Below are 13,951 nucleotides of genomic sequence, written 5' to 3'. Positions count from 1 at the left end.
GCATTTAATTTGCTAAACAATATGTCTAAGTGAATATGTAAAAAGTCGACTAGTTTAAATCCCACGAGAATGACTATTTCCTTGGTATTAGATTATTATAAATGACTTAAAAATTATAGATAAATTCAAATTAATGATACTTTTCAATTTCAATAATTCATTTATAAATATTAAATTATATTTCAAAAGCAGAAATTATTACAAACAGCACTTAACGGGCGGATGAATAAATGACTTTTAGGAGTTAGGAGCATTGGATAAAGTTAGGCAATCCATCCCACACTATTTTGTCAAATCCACCCCACCATTACCGTACGCACCAACCTTAGGCTTCCCTTTGTCGGCATTATTAATTGAATTTAGTACTTCATTAAATTAAAAAAAGGATAATTACACTCTCATCTCTTGAGATTTGAAATATTTTAGGTAGATTTCTTATAATTTGAAAAATTACATTTAATACATGTGATGTTTGATTTCATCTAAAATATAAGTTCTTTAATTAGTCAAGATCACCAAATTGCTGATATTAACAAAAAAAATCAAAATAAAATTTTATATTTATTCTTGATTGACCTGCATTAAGTCAGTAATAAGTCAATCGAGGGTGAATATCTTTTCTTTCAATTTTTTTTTCAATATCAGCAAATTCAGTGAATTTTGTTTAATAGATAGACTTATTTGTTAGACATAAGTAAACCTCAAAAGTGTTAAATGTAATTTTTCAAACCATATTTACACAAAGTCACGTAAGAGGAAAGTGTAACTATCCCAATTCATAAATAATAATTACTTTCAACAATACCTAATATTTTTATAAATATAAATTGAGCAAACAAACATATTTTTGGATTCTTGAAGGCCCAAATTGATGAATTTTTTAGATGACTTTATTTTAAAAAAATAAAATTTATTAATATTAAATAAAATATACATTATTTCAATTTAAAATTTAAAATTATTCAAACAAATTCAACAAAAATGTTAATTTTCAAGAAATGGTAGGTTATAAAACAAATAGAAAATTAATTGGAAGCCAATCTCCAGACGTGGCCGGCCATCAACCTGTGACAAACAATTCGAATGCGACATATCCAAATCATACACCGCACAGACGTACACTCCTCCACAAATACTTCACAAGTACTCCACTCACCCATACATACATTCTCTGTAATTTGTGTTCACAAACACTCGCAAAAGTTTGCAGTTGAGAAGAATTTGGAACCAAGTAAGTAATGGGCCGGAGAGAGGATGAGTTGGAGAGAACCGACGGCGGTGTGGTGGTGGTGAAACCGAAGCCGAAGAAGGGTCTGGCGTCGAAGGCCATAGACTGGTTAGAATGGGCATTTGTGAAGCTTATGCATGATCCTAACCGCCCTCTTCACTATCTCTCCGGCAACTTTGGCCCTGTGGATGAGACTCCTCCTCTTACCGACCTTCCGGTTAAAGGGCATCTTCCGGTGAGTGGCTTCATAATATTTTTTTTCTGTTCAAGTGTTGGATCGTGTTGATAATAATGATTGTTTCTTTGATCAGAAGTATGTTTTTGTGTGAAATCATGGAAAATGTATTTTTTTAATTTCATGGTTATTTTTGTTGTGCATAGTTGTATGTGCAGTTTTCATAGGTGAGTTTGTTGGTCTTTTTCTTTCGCTCTCTTTTTCTCTCTGTTGTCGATGTGCTCTCTGATGGAAATTGGGGTTGAATCTTGGCCTCTATGCTGCGAGATTGAAGTTCTGGGTTACTCCGTTCTTAACTCTCTCTCTTCGGCGAGAAGGCACGAGGATCCCAGAATTGGTTTTTTAATTCTTATGTATGCATGTATGTCTCTGAATTAGGTTCACTTTATGCTGCGCATATCCCGAAAAAAAAACGACAAACGGAAGAGCATCAATCGTTTGTATATACCCAATGTGCATACACATCATCGCTAGGTTTTTCGAGGAGGTTCCCAATTTTTTATCCGAGGCTGACACTGTTTGGAATATATTTTAGTAGTCTGGCACTGTTTGGCATATATTTTAATAATAACATTGACAAGAATTTGTAGGATCTGTTGGGTTTCACGTGATGCAATTATTTCGACATTCTCTATGGAATTAAATGCTCATCATTAAATAAATAACATTTTTGTCAATGAGTTTGACTCTCCATGGTCGGACCTCGGTTCTTTGGGATTTTATTATTTTTGGGCCTATGAAAGAGAGAGGTTAATAAAAATAATTATGAATAATTATGAACTGCAATTTTTCCATCTCAAATAGTCTGCTTAGAAATGATGTGCATTCAACTGTTTGTTTGGTAAGAACACTAGGTGGAAACTCTATGATGGGAAGGACTTCTGCAAATGAAGTAGAAGGATTAGAATATAACATTCGATACCTCAGGATTAAGCATACGAGTCAACCGAAACTTAAATCTGCAACAATAACTTCTGCTGCCTTCTTTCCCATCTAATTATAATCAAACAATGAGACACCTTTTACTTATAGACTTACGGTAAACCTTTTGTTGTGCTGTCCTTTCTGATACCAAGATGCAGGATTGTGCCATTTGATGCGTCATAAAGGTCTATCTGGAAAATATTTTAAGTCTGTCTGGCTTGTAACTACACTTTGTCCTTGGCTTGTAGCTACAGTTTTCGCTGCCAGCTAATTCAAGTAATGAAAATTTTTCGTACTGCAGGAATGCCTCAACGGTGAGTTTGTGCGGGTTGGCCCCAACCCAAAGTTTGCTCCAGTTGCTGGATATCATTGGTAATACTTCTTTTCTGAATGAATTCTTGTTATAATGTTATTATTGTAACATGTTTAAACTCACTTAGTCCCTGTATGACTTTGTCGCTTTGGATTTATAACTGGAATTTGTCTATGGATGGTCAAGTGGGATCTTATGGACCAGTTCAATTTGTTTGGATGGCGGCGCCTAACTTTATCCCTGTCTCTTCTTTCTGCAGGTTTGATGGAGATGGGTGCGTCTTTCACATCCTCAATCATCTTAGGATTTATAGTTGTTTTATTGTACTTTTCAACTATGGGATGACTGTCTACTGTTTCCCCGTGCTCCACTGATCCTTCCAAATTAACCAGTTCTTTTTTCTGCTGAAACCTAAGATTGAATGTTATTTTTGTAGAGTGAATGGATTTTTTAATTTAGGCAGCTTCACTTTTCCCTACATGTTTTTGGCAGGTCTGTCAGAACACTGATGCTAGGGGTAGTTGTCTTCTGGTTTTCATATTTTTCTTTTCTTTTATGGTGGAGGTGCTATCAGTCTAGGTTTTCCCTACCAGTTTAGCTTCGAGAAATTTGGTCTATTTTACCTGTTTGTAAAAGAGGAGAAGTGCAAACAAGCTTCACGCAGTTAAATAAATTACACATTCAGTTCAACTGAGATATGTTTTAAAAATTATGATCTAATGGACCTAATTCACATTTATAATATGAAATTACTGCATTGGCTGGGAAGCATAATTTCTCCAGAAAACAATTTCACACAGGATGCAATGTAGTATGATATTTACTTTGGTTAATATGGGTTTGTTTCATTAGCTTGTTACTTATGTGGAGATAACATATTTATTAGTTTTGACAATTAGTATCTTGGTTGCCATTTTGATCTTTTCGACTCATCTACAGTTAGACATATTCTCAACACTCCCAGCATCATGCCTGATTGAAAAAGTTCTAGTATGGCTTAATTGACACTTGTTTTTGCAGAATGATTCATGGTCTGCGTATCAAAGATGGAAAAGCAACATATGTATCCCGCTTTGTGAAGACATCACGCCTTAAACAAGAAGATTTTTATGGCGGATCAAAATTTATGAAGGTATGCACAGGAATAGTGCACAAGCTAATAGGTGTTTCTTCTTTTATCCCTCTCTCCAATTCTGTTCCCCCAGCACTTTTGTTACAAATGATCGTAAGAAGAGTTTTTCAGATCAATCTGCTTGCCTTTCTAAAGTGTTTCAGATCTGCATAATCATATTTTTGGTACTAAGTTCTGCCTTTTCCAATGTGGTTGGATTAATGAAAAGAATTGCGACAAAATGAAAAACCTGCTGTTGTACTAAGATCTGATTACTGCTTGGGCATTTTCTAAAGGTCAATCTATATCTATATCTATACTATCTATGAAAGTATGAAACAAGTGTTTATTCCTATTATGAAAAAAAGACATTCATATCCTTATTTAAATAATATTTCTAATAAGAGATAAGACTTAGGTTTTTCTAATTACAAAATAAAAAGTTGTATTAGTGAAAGAAACTATTTAGCAGTCCTAATTCCTCAAATGTATCTATATATTATAATGTAGAATGAAAAGCGTTTCCAACTAAAACAAAATAAAAAGACAAATAAAAATTCAATGCAATTAATTTTCTATAAATGTTTATATATATTTTAAGAAAAAAGTTAATTTACTAATGTACATGGTAAAATGTTAAAACTTAAAAAAAATCACAAAACATATAAAAGAATAAACATCATAGATTTAAAAAAAACAGTAACCACTATTATGAAATTGGAATTACTTCAAATATTTTAAAACAAGTGAGATCTGACTAATTGATTATTGAAATATTGGATAAATCTTTGTGTATTTGTTTTTAACAGTAATGTTAATTTTTTGTCAAAGCATCACGTGCGGTGCACGTATAAAATCATATATTTGAAAATAAATGCATTACTTATTAGTGATATACAAACAATTATTCAATATTAACAACTTAAATTGCCAAAGTCCCTTATTTCGGATTTTTTGAAGTGATTCCAATTTAATAGGATAAGCCAATTTTATTTATAGTTCTTTTAGTGTTATTTCTATGTGAATTTATGCAAGTTAGATAATTTTTCCGTAAAAAGTAACAGTAACGAACAAAATAATATATAACATCAATCAATTTAAAAAATTAGAAGAAAAAGATGCTTATGAAAAAATAGCAAAAGAGAGAATATAATATTGCAAAATTAATGTTACAAATATATTAATAAGATTAAAAAAACTATTGAATAAACGAAAAATATTAATAACATGTAAAAGTAAGATTTTAAAATTATTGCATTTTAGTAATAAACTAAATTTTAATTTTATAATTATATTTTCATATTAATAATCAAAATATTAAAGGATCAACTGAGTAGCCATAAAGTAATTATACATAGAAAATGAGCCAACTGTATTGAAAATCTAGAAATAGAAAAGCTAATACATAAGTAAGAAAAAGAAATACATATTGTGGGAATAATTTTGTAAGAACAAGTTAAAGTTATGAAAAAAGGATAAGTCAATATTAGAATAGGACTAGATATTTGCAAATAAAAATGCTAATTTTATTCAATTGAAACTTTTGAAAATTTCCAAAAATGATTGGATCTCTTACCAATTGACTTTTTAGTTTGACTTCTTGATCTTAAAGAGTGTCTAATTAAATTGAAAAAATTCTTATACAAAATAATAAATAAGTTACTTTGACTAATCGAGTTCTTGTTAATATTTAATGATTCTTTGTACATCACTAATAGGTAATGCATTTACCTTCATATATATATATATATATATATATATATTTAAAACGTGCATTGCATGTGATAGTTGCTAGTTATTACCGTGCTTTTCAACCACTCACAAAAATACAGCAGCAAGAAGTTTCACCTTGTAATGTCTCACTCAATTCTTAATTCTCTTTTTTTTTGTAGCCAAGATGTTAAACGGTGTAATCTCTCATAAATTAAAAAAATAAAAATAAAAATGAAGATGTTATACCATGTAATGTCTTGGATTAGAATAAAAAATAAAACTTAAAATGGGATGTGGCAGGGTGTAACGTCTTCTGATAGTTGTGTGAGTAGTTGAAAAGAGCGGTAGCTTATCATTATTATTATTCATGTTAATATTTTTTAAATAATTACCCATGTTCTACAGCTATGAGATAATACTTGTTCAGCTTTTCTCCAGTCTCATCATTACCTAGCATCAGTTCGTACAAGAAGAATTACTAATGAGTGCAAACAGGTTAACTTATAGAGGATTCAAGTTCTTCACTTTTGCCTTTTTGTTAAGTAAAGTAACTGAAGAATGATCCCTTCGACATAGAAAATGATCATAACTACTGGAATGCTTGTTAAATCATGTGGCATTATCTGAGCCTTCCCATGAAGTACCGATGTGAGATTTGTTTAGTAATATTTGTCAACCATATTCCAAGTGCTTAAACTGTTGGCGAAGGGCTATGGGGCCCTTTGATCTCTTTCATTGTTATGGCCAAGGATGGCACACACCATGGCCAATAGGTTTAGGTGTTTGAAGTTACGAGACATTGAAGCACAATCCTATTTGCCCTTGGTCATACTACTCTGTAAACTTTGATATATACTCGAATTGTTGCCAAAAAGAATATGTTCACATCTATATCTATATTTTTACTATTACAAAAGTATGAATAACTTGGCTCTAATCCATAGTAAATTACCGACCGACATGACCACCTTGTTTACGTTTCTGAACCTACCAAAAATTAATAAATAATTGCATTACATGCATTATTAGGTACTTACTACTGAAAATTTCAAATTCTGATTCATTTTTTTTTTTTTAAAATTTGGTGGAAATAATGTATCTAGCTTAAGATTGAAAAATCATCCTTCTAACATAGAGGGTGATTGAGCTTTAGGTGTCTCCAATTCTAGTAGGATATTAAGTGCTTCATAATGATCTGAGAAACACTCCTAGGTTTTCCTGAGGAATTGAAAATAACTATAGACCGCCTCAAGTCAAAATATTTATATCTTGATAGACCTATATGTGAAAATATTGAGTCTTACTTGCAATCGGTAGAAGTTGGAAGTAATCAAATGCAGGCATGATGCTGCAGGCCTAAAAATGTAGTGGTGTGCAATGACCTGTGATTTTGCTGAAAGGAAATTATATGACGTTAAAATAGTTAAATGGAAGCAGATGAATGCCACCTCAAAACTTATCTTTGAATGGTTGATGTAGAATCATTTTGAAACTAATTATCTTTTGACATTCTTTTTATTCTTCTGATTTCACACTCAAGCAACATGGGTTTTGCACTTCAAGGTATAAGACATCAGTTTACATGTCCCTTGTTCAATGCCTTGTAATGTCAATGTGATTGCAGGTTGGTGACCTGAAGGGGATGTTTGGACTTATCATGGTTAACATGCAAATGCTAAGAGCAAAACTCAAAGTACTTGATGTTTCCTATGGTGTTGGTACAGGTAGGTTAATCATGGTGCTTGGTTATGTCTACCCTTCTCCTTCTTGCTCTCCATTCTGGAGGTATCGGCAACTTCAGTAATATTTTTATTAAGCTATTACAAACTCCCAAGTACCTGATTCTGTTTAAATTATGTTTTATAGGTCCGTCACATGTATGTGCTGCCCTTCTGCAGAAGTGATTTTGCATCTTTGGTATTTATGTTTTTTTTTTCTTTTTGTTGGTCTTCTCTTTCAGCTAATACAGCACTCATATACCACCACGGGAAGCTTTTGGCGCTCAGTGAGGCTGATAAACCATGTAAGCTTGCGTTATTTCTGGCATTTAGTCCTAGAACGATGTAACTTCCTACAGGCTTGAATTTTGCCCTGAGCCAGTCTTTATGTGGTTTCACATGCCTTCCCCTTGTCGTCATTTTCTCCTTTTCCATTTCTGTCTTAGAGCTGAATGTGACTTTATTTGGGGCATATAGTTAGCCAAACAATGTCTCACTTTAGCTAAAAGCCAGAATTGCCTCCTAAATACTGTGTCATCTGTTTTCATGATTTATTCAATCTATTTTGTAGATGCTATCAAAGTTTTGGAAGACGGTGATCTGCAAACCATTGGCATGCTGGATTATGACAAAAGACTGGCACATTCTTTTACTGCTCATCCTAAGGTTGACCCATTCACTGGTAAGATTGATGTCCATGTGACCACTTCAGAAGTAATTCATGCAATCAAGTTTTATATATGTCCACCTATACCTCTTTCCTTGATCTGATAAGGTGATTGATTTATCTCCTTTTGACTTATCCTGTCCATCTGGTGTAGATTACCTCTCATCTAGCTGCATAAGATCCTCCTATAGTAACTGTTTTAGTAATGGTAACTAGTTTGCCTATAAAATGTATAATATAAAACAGCAGACGGCCGGAGAGGTGAAATACCATGTGGTAATGAAAACCAGATGGTTCAGAAATTCTACTTGATGCACACTAAAGTTTTCTTACTGCACAGGCAAACGAAATATGAGCTCACATCACATTATCTATGCTCTACAGCATTGTGCTTGATTAGGAAAAGAATGATTAAGATTAATCATTTAATGCTTGGATCATGATTGTATGGTGCAGGGCCTTTCTTCTCACAGTAGGAATTCTCCGCATTGTGTGAACTTAACTTTTGTCCGTATCAATTATATCTTGATGAGGGTCTTTCTTGTTTTGGTCTATCTCACTTTGCATTATGTGGATGTCTGTCAATTACTTTAAGTCCAAACCTTACTTCTCCTTGTGTTCCTGTAAGTTTGCTTTGTCAATGAAGAAGTGGAAGCTAGTGGTGGATAATTTAGCAACATTACTTTCCATGAAGTAATGTCTTAGTCATGGCATATTGAGCAATAACAGTGTGCACCATGAGTAGCTATCCTGAATGAATAGGCAGAAACAAAAGTGTGGTAGGGATGCTTGAATTGTTTTTCAATTTTAAATTCCACTAGCTTCATCTTAAAGAATGACATGTGAAATATCTCTTTCTGATTCTTGCAAGCAATTTGCTTATATAAGTTTTTTCATACAGGGGAGATGTTTACATTTGGCTATTCACATACGCCGCCATATATCACATACAGAGTCATATCAAAGGAAGGTGTCATGCAGGACCCCGTGCCAATAACAGTAGCAGACCCAATCATGATGCATGATTTTGCCATTACTGAAAATTATGCAGTTTTTATGGATCTGCCATTATACTTCAGGCCTAAGGTATGACGATTATGCAACATAACAATTAACAATTTTACATGCCTGTTATTTTGACATGATATGCCGTAGTAATTGATTACTTTTTTCACATACATGCGTGCTTGCAGAGAACATCTGGCTGTCCTGACCTTTCCTGACAATGGATTTTCAAGATCTGATTTAATAGTTGTAGCAATTGACTATTTTGATGTCAATGTGATTCTTAGTTGACTCCTGTTTCTTCTGACAGCTTCTTTTTATGGTTTAGGAGAATCATCATTCTGAAATATCAAAATGATATTTAATAACTCCGAACATAATCCATCTGAAATCAAGCTTGTACAATGTTCATCAAAATGTAAATGGTTTATTAGACATATTTTGCTTTAAAATTGTGGGTATATTGCTAATTTTACTTCATTGTTATTGTTTTTATTATTGAACCAATCATGATAGTCAAAATTTCACTAATTCAGAAGTATTATATTTTCAGGAGATGGTAAAGGATAACAAGTTCATTTTCAGTTTTGATCCTACTAAGAAAGCTCGTTTCGGGATCCTCCCACGGTACGCAAAGAATGAGCTTCTGATCAGGTGGTTTGAGCTTCCAAATTGCTACATATTCCATAATGGTGAGCAACTTAATCCTCATGCCTTACAATTGTAAGTAAAATGTTCTTTGAGTTATTCCATTAGTCTTCACTAGTTGAGAAGTCAATGCATCTATACTTTGTACATGTTGTCCTTATCATCATCTATGTCCAAGCAAAAACTTTACAGATCCAAAATGTCTATGATCACCTTATTTAACAAGTATTTAAGAGAATTTTGAATAAGCTTCCTTGTAATAGATTATAAATCAGTTGTTCTAGTTGATGACTCATCATGAATCTCAAACAAAGCCCCATATTTACTTGAAGCTGTTTGTTCTTTCATCACAATATGGTATTATCTAGAAATTATGTTTGAATAGTGGAAATAGTGGTGCCATAATTCTTTGCTTGAAAATACACAATAGATAAGCAACCAACTTTGAATCTCCTTTTAGTAGAAAAGTTATTTCCAGTAGTTGGTTCAATTGAACTTGATCTTAAGATGATAAAAGGACCTTTTAGGGTTACTTAGATTTAAACTATGTTAACACGTCGGACCATAAAAAAAATTATGTATGATTGTGAAAATAGGGTTGAGAACCAGTGTTGCATAATGAAGACATTTCCAACCAAAAACACTCAGAAATTGCTTGAAGACAAACATGTTTTCACATTTTCAAAGTTTGAAAGAAAATGAAAAAGAAACAGAATAGGCCCAAAGAATCTTGAGTTCACTCACAGATGAAACGGAATCATCGGAAGTGTGCAAAATATGATTCTCAATAAAGTATGTCTATCTTTGTTCAATCTCACATTCTCCACTGTTCTAATAGTTGGCTCTAGGCATCTTATCACTCAATAATATTGGTTCTCATTATTTTTAAATGAAGTGGTAGAGGGTTCTTGTCTGACATAGAAAAGAAAAAAGGGAAATTAGAAAATTAGATCATTTTGTGTATGGAGTCGCACAACCCAACAAAAAAGCTTATCTGTGCACCAAATCTTCGTATGACTAGAAGGAGGTTGGAGGGTTTGATGCATGCGAAGTTCTCGACAAATTTTATGGATTGCCTAGTCTTCAGTTGACTTAAAAGAACCTTCTCTTCCAAGTTCTCAACCTTTGCCACTCGAGCTAGTCTCTGTGGGAACTTGAAATAAAATCAAAATATAACTACACAAGATTGATTATAAGAAAAACCATTTGAAAGTCGTAATGATAGTATAGTTATTCACCACTATAATATTTTTACATGCTTCCAGTTTTGCTGTTCTGACGTAATGTATATCCACCTGTTTGTCAGCCAATGCCTGGGAGGAAGGAGATGAAGTTGTTCTAATTACTTGTCGACTTCAAAATCCTGATCTTGACATGGTCAATGGCTCTGTGAAAGAAAAGCTTGAGAATTTCACAAACGAACTGTGAGAAACCTACATGTTGATAAATGAATACTCGTCTAACCTATCTTAAAGATGGCACTGAATGTAGCGGTTTCTCTCAGGTATGAGATGAGATTCAACCTAAAAAGTGGTCTGGCTTCACAGAAAAGATTATCTGTGTCAGCCGTAGATTTTCCCAGGGTGAATGAAAGTTTCACTGGCAGGTAAAATTTTATTAACTTCGTCAATGATTTCGCTGAATTTGAAATTGAATAATCTAAAAGATAAATAATTTTGCATTTCATAAAACATAACACTCATTCATTAACTTCAGCAATCCAAGATGTTTGGTAATGAATGATCTAGTCGTGTTCTTGTATGTTTGGCAGGTATCATACATGAAATTTGTTTCTTGTTCTAATACATGGTCCAATTCTATTATTTATGTTTCCGTCAACATGTCAAAAATTTTTATTGTTCTTCTATGAGGAAAATCATAAGTATTTTGTGAATTCAGGAAACAACGTTATGTGTATGGGACGATACTGGATAGCATTGCTAAGGTGACTGGAATCATTAAATTTGATTTACATGCTGAACCAGAGACTGGAAAAGAAAAGCTTGAAGTTGGAGGAAATGTTATTGGTATCTTTGACCTGGGACCTGGAAGATTTGGATCAGAAGCTATCTTTGTTCCCCGGCAGCCTGGTACTACATCCGAAGAAGATGATGGCTACTTGATTTTCTTTGTACATGATGAGAACACCGGGTACATTCCACATAGACTACATTGTTTTTAGTCTTATTTCCATGAACTAATACAACAAATATTGCCCAAATGGAAATCTCTGGCATGAAATGGAAGTTTATTCGAGCACCCTGGGTAAAAGAATATGAACAAATGAAATATTTATAAGGTCATCAAATTAATAACAATACCACCTGGAAATCGCAATTATAACTATGTAGACTTGAACTTTTTTTTAAAAAAAATAAAAAATAAAAAAATATGTCCAATACCTCACAGCTTGGTAGAATCTGGCGATGAGAATACACACACACACATACAGGGTAACTAGACTTTACAAGTTACAAAGTGCAAGTTCACAAAAAATTACATGTAGATTCCAAATTTGACAGCATAAGCTATGGATGAGTGGAGACATATAAACTACAGCTTGTTATTAGGTCTTGACCATAAAAGATAAAGATCAATTCTGAAGCTCTTCTTGTCCAAAACATAAGATTCAGTTGTCATGGTTCCTAAAGCAACTCATAGCACTCAAACTGTGGACTCTAGATCCTATCCATGAGAATTGATGGTTGATGTTTTGGTCATTCAATATTATAACAAGTTTGAGTTATCTCGAGCACTGACACGTCTGGGGATGCTAGCGATGTTATCCATTATGTTGTGTCCTCGTACGCAGTTGAAGATATTGGGTATCTGAGACGAGAGAGTTTGTCATGCACTTAAATTTGTGGTACTGAATCGGGGAATGCATACCAGAAGAAAAACTGTTAAACTGTTTCCTCTTCTTTAGTTTACATGCGTAGTGTGTCATGAATTCAGTTGCTTACTCCTCTTTTCATTTACCGCTACTAATTACACCTTTATCTTTTCACCATTTTATCTCTTCCATTATATGTTTTCTGGATGCATTGGAGTATCTTATTTTTGGTAAACACAGCAAATTCTGACTAAATCTTTGCTTCAATGAGATCTACAGAAAGTCAGCAGTTAATGTGATTGATGCAAAAACAATGTCAGCTGATCCTGTTGCTGTAGTTGAACTGCCAAAAAGAGTTCCATATGGTTTCCATGCCTTCTTTGTGACTGAGGTCAGTACATCATCCCTTCTTTTACTTCATCTTTTCCTCCTGTATTCTGTTATGTTAACGATAGAAAAACGACCATTGCCCACATCAAAGGATCTTATGTAAGATATTCCACAGCTATTCCAAATTCACTGAAGAGGGGGTTTGGTTGAGCTTATAAGCTCTTTAAATAACTTATAAGATGTTTAAGAGTTAGTTAGATTTTCTGCGGTGCTTGGAAATTTGTTTTAAGAAATAAGGTTATAAGATTAAAAGATAACATTATAGGCGCTTATAAGTTCATTTTAAAAAAAAGAAAAAGTTCTCGACTTATTTATAAGATCTTAACAATCTTTTATTCAACTTTATTCATATTCATTACAAATTTGTCATTTATGATCTTATTGATTTATAACCACTCTAAAACCTTATTTTAAATTAAGATCTAACACATCATAAGCTCTAAATTAATAGAATAAACTTTATGAGGTTGTGATATCTTTTAAGTTCGTTCAGCCGAACACCATCTACGTCGACCATAATGTGTGGTTTTCTTTTGTTAGAAGTGCTCGTCCACATTTGCACATCATAAGAATCTCAACACTTACACTACCTATAATGTTTTCGTCCTCTTTTTACTCAAGATTGCAACTTAACATACCTTTTCAGTAGATTTATGCTTCATTTTGTTATGTAATATTATCATTATTTGATTGAGAATTTTTTGAACAGGAACAACTTCAAGAACAAGCAAAGCTGTGATGATGTTGCGATGATCCCATGCACGTGCCAAGAATTATCCCGTGTATTATAGTTCTATATACTAGCAAAAGTATAACTTGCACGTAGAAGTGCTTGTACAACAGAGAAATTTATTCATAAAAATTTGTGGATGATTTAATTTATGACGTGTTATAAGTGCATATTTGTGCCGAATTATATGAATTTATCTCGAGTTGTATTTGAATCGATAAATTTGAAGAAAATTTTCAAATGATTTCGCATCAAATGAATTTGAAATTTATCAAATATGTAACAAAACGAAGTGAATGGATTATAAATCATTTGAATTTAAATTTATCATATTTGATGATATTAATAAAAGATTAGATAAAATTTTATATTTAGTTCTGATTAATTTATTATTATTTTATTGCATATTTAATAAATTTTACCGTTATATAAGTTA

General features: G+C 32.8%; 1 protein-coding gene across 1 annotated transcript; it reads left to right on the top strand.

The window, feature by feature from the left end:
* The first annotated feature begins 1,054 nt into the window (after positions 1-1,054).
* CCD1 (carotenoid cleavage dioxygenase 1) lies at positions 1,055-13,698 on the top strand. The gene is made up of 14 exons (XM_088879959.1): positions 1,055-1,463; positions 2,689-2,759; positions 2,960-2,974; positions 3,721-3,832; positions 7,149-7,248; positions 7,485-7,547; positions 7,814-7,924; positions 8,811-8,995; positions 9,468-9,606; positions 10,869-10,986; positions 11,067-11,168; positions 11,462-11,713; positions 12,675-12,786; positions 13,495-13,698. The coding sequence occupies exons 1-14, from the start codon at positions 1,239-1,241 to the stop codon at positions 13,522-13,524; spliced, it is 1,635 nt and encodes a 544-aa protein (XP_088736085.1). The 5' UTR covers positions 1,055-1,238; the 3' UTR covers positions 13,525-13,698.
* The last annotated feature ends 253 nt before the right edge of the window (positions 13,699-13,951 follow it).

This window comes from Sesamum indicum, linkage group LG1, assembly GCF_026168435.1.
Source record: "Sesamum indicum cultivar Baizhima isolate 11 linkage group LG1, ASM2616843v1, whole genome shotgun sequence".
In the NCBI taxonomy this organism is placed as follows: domain Eukaryota; kingdom Viridiplantae; phylum Streptophyta; class Magnoliopsida; order Lamiales; family Pedaliaceae; genus Sesamum; species Sesamum indicum.
The sequence above is the reverse complement of the archived record's forward strand: the minus strand, read 5'-3'. Positions and strand labels throughout refer to the sequence as shown.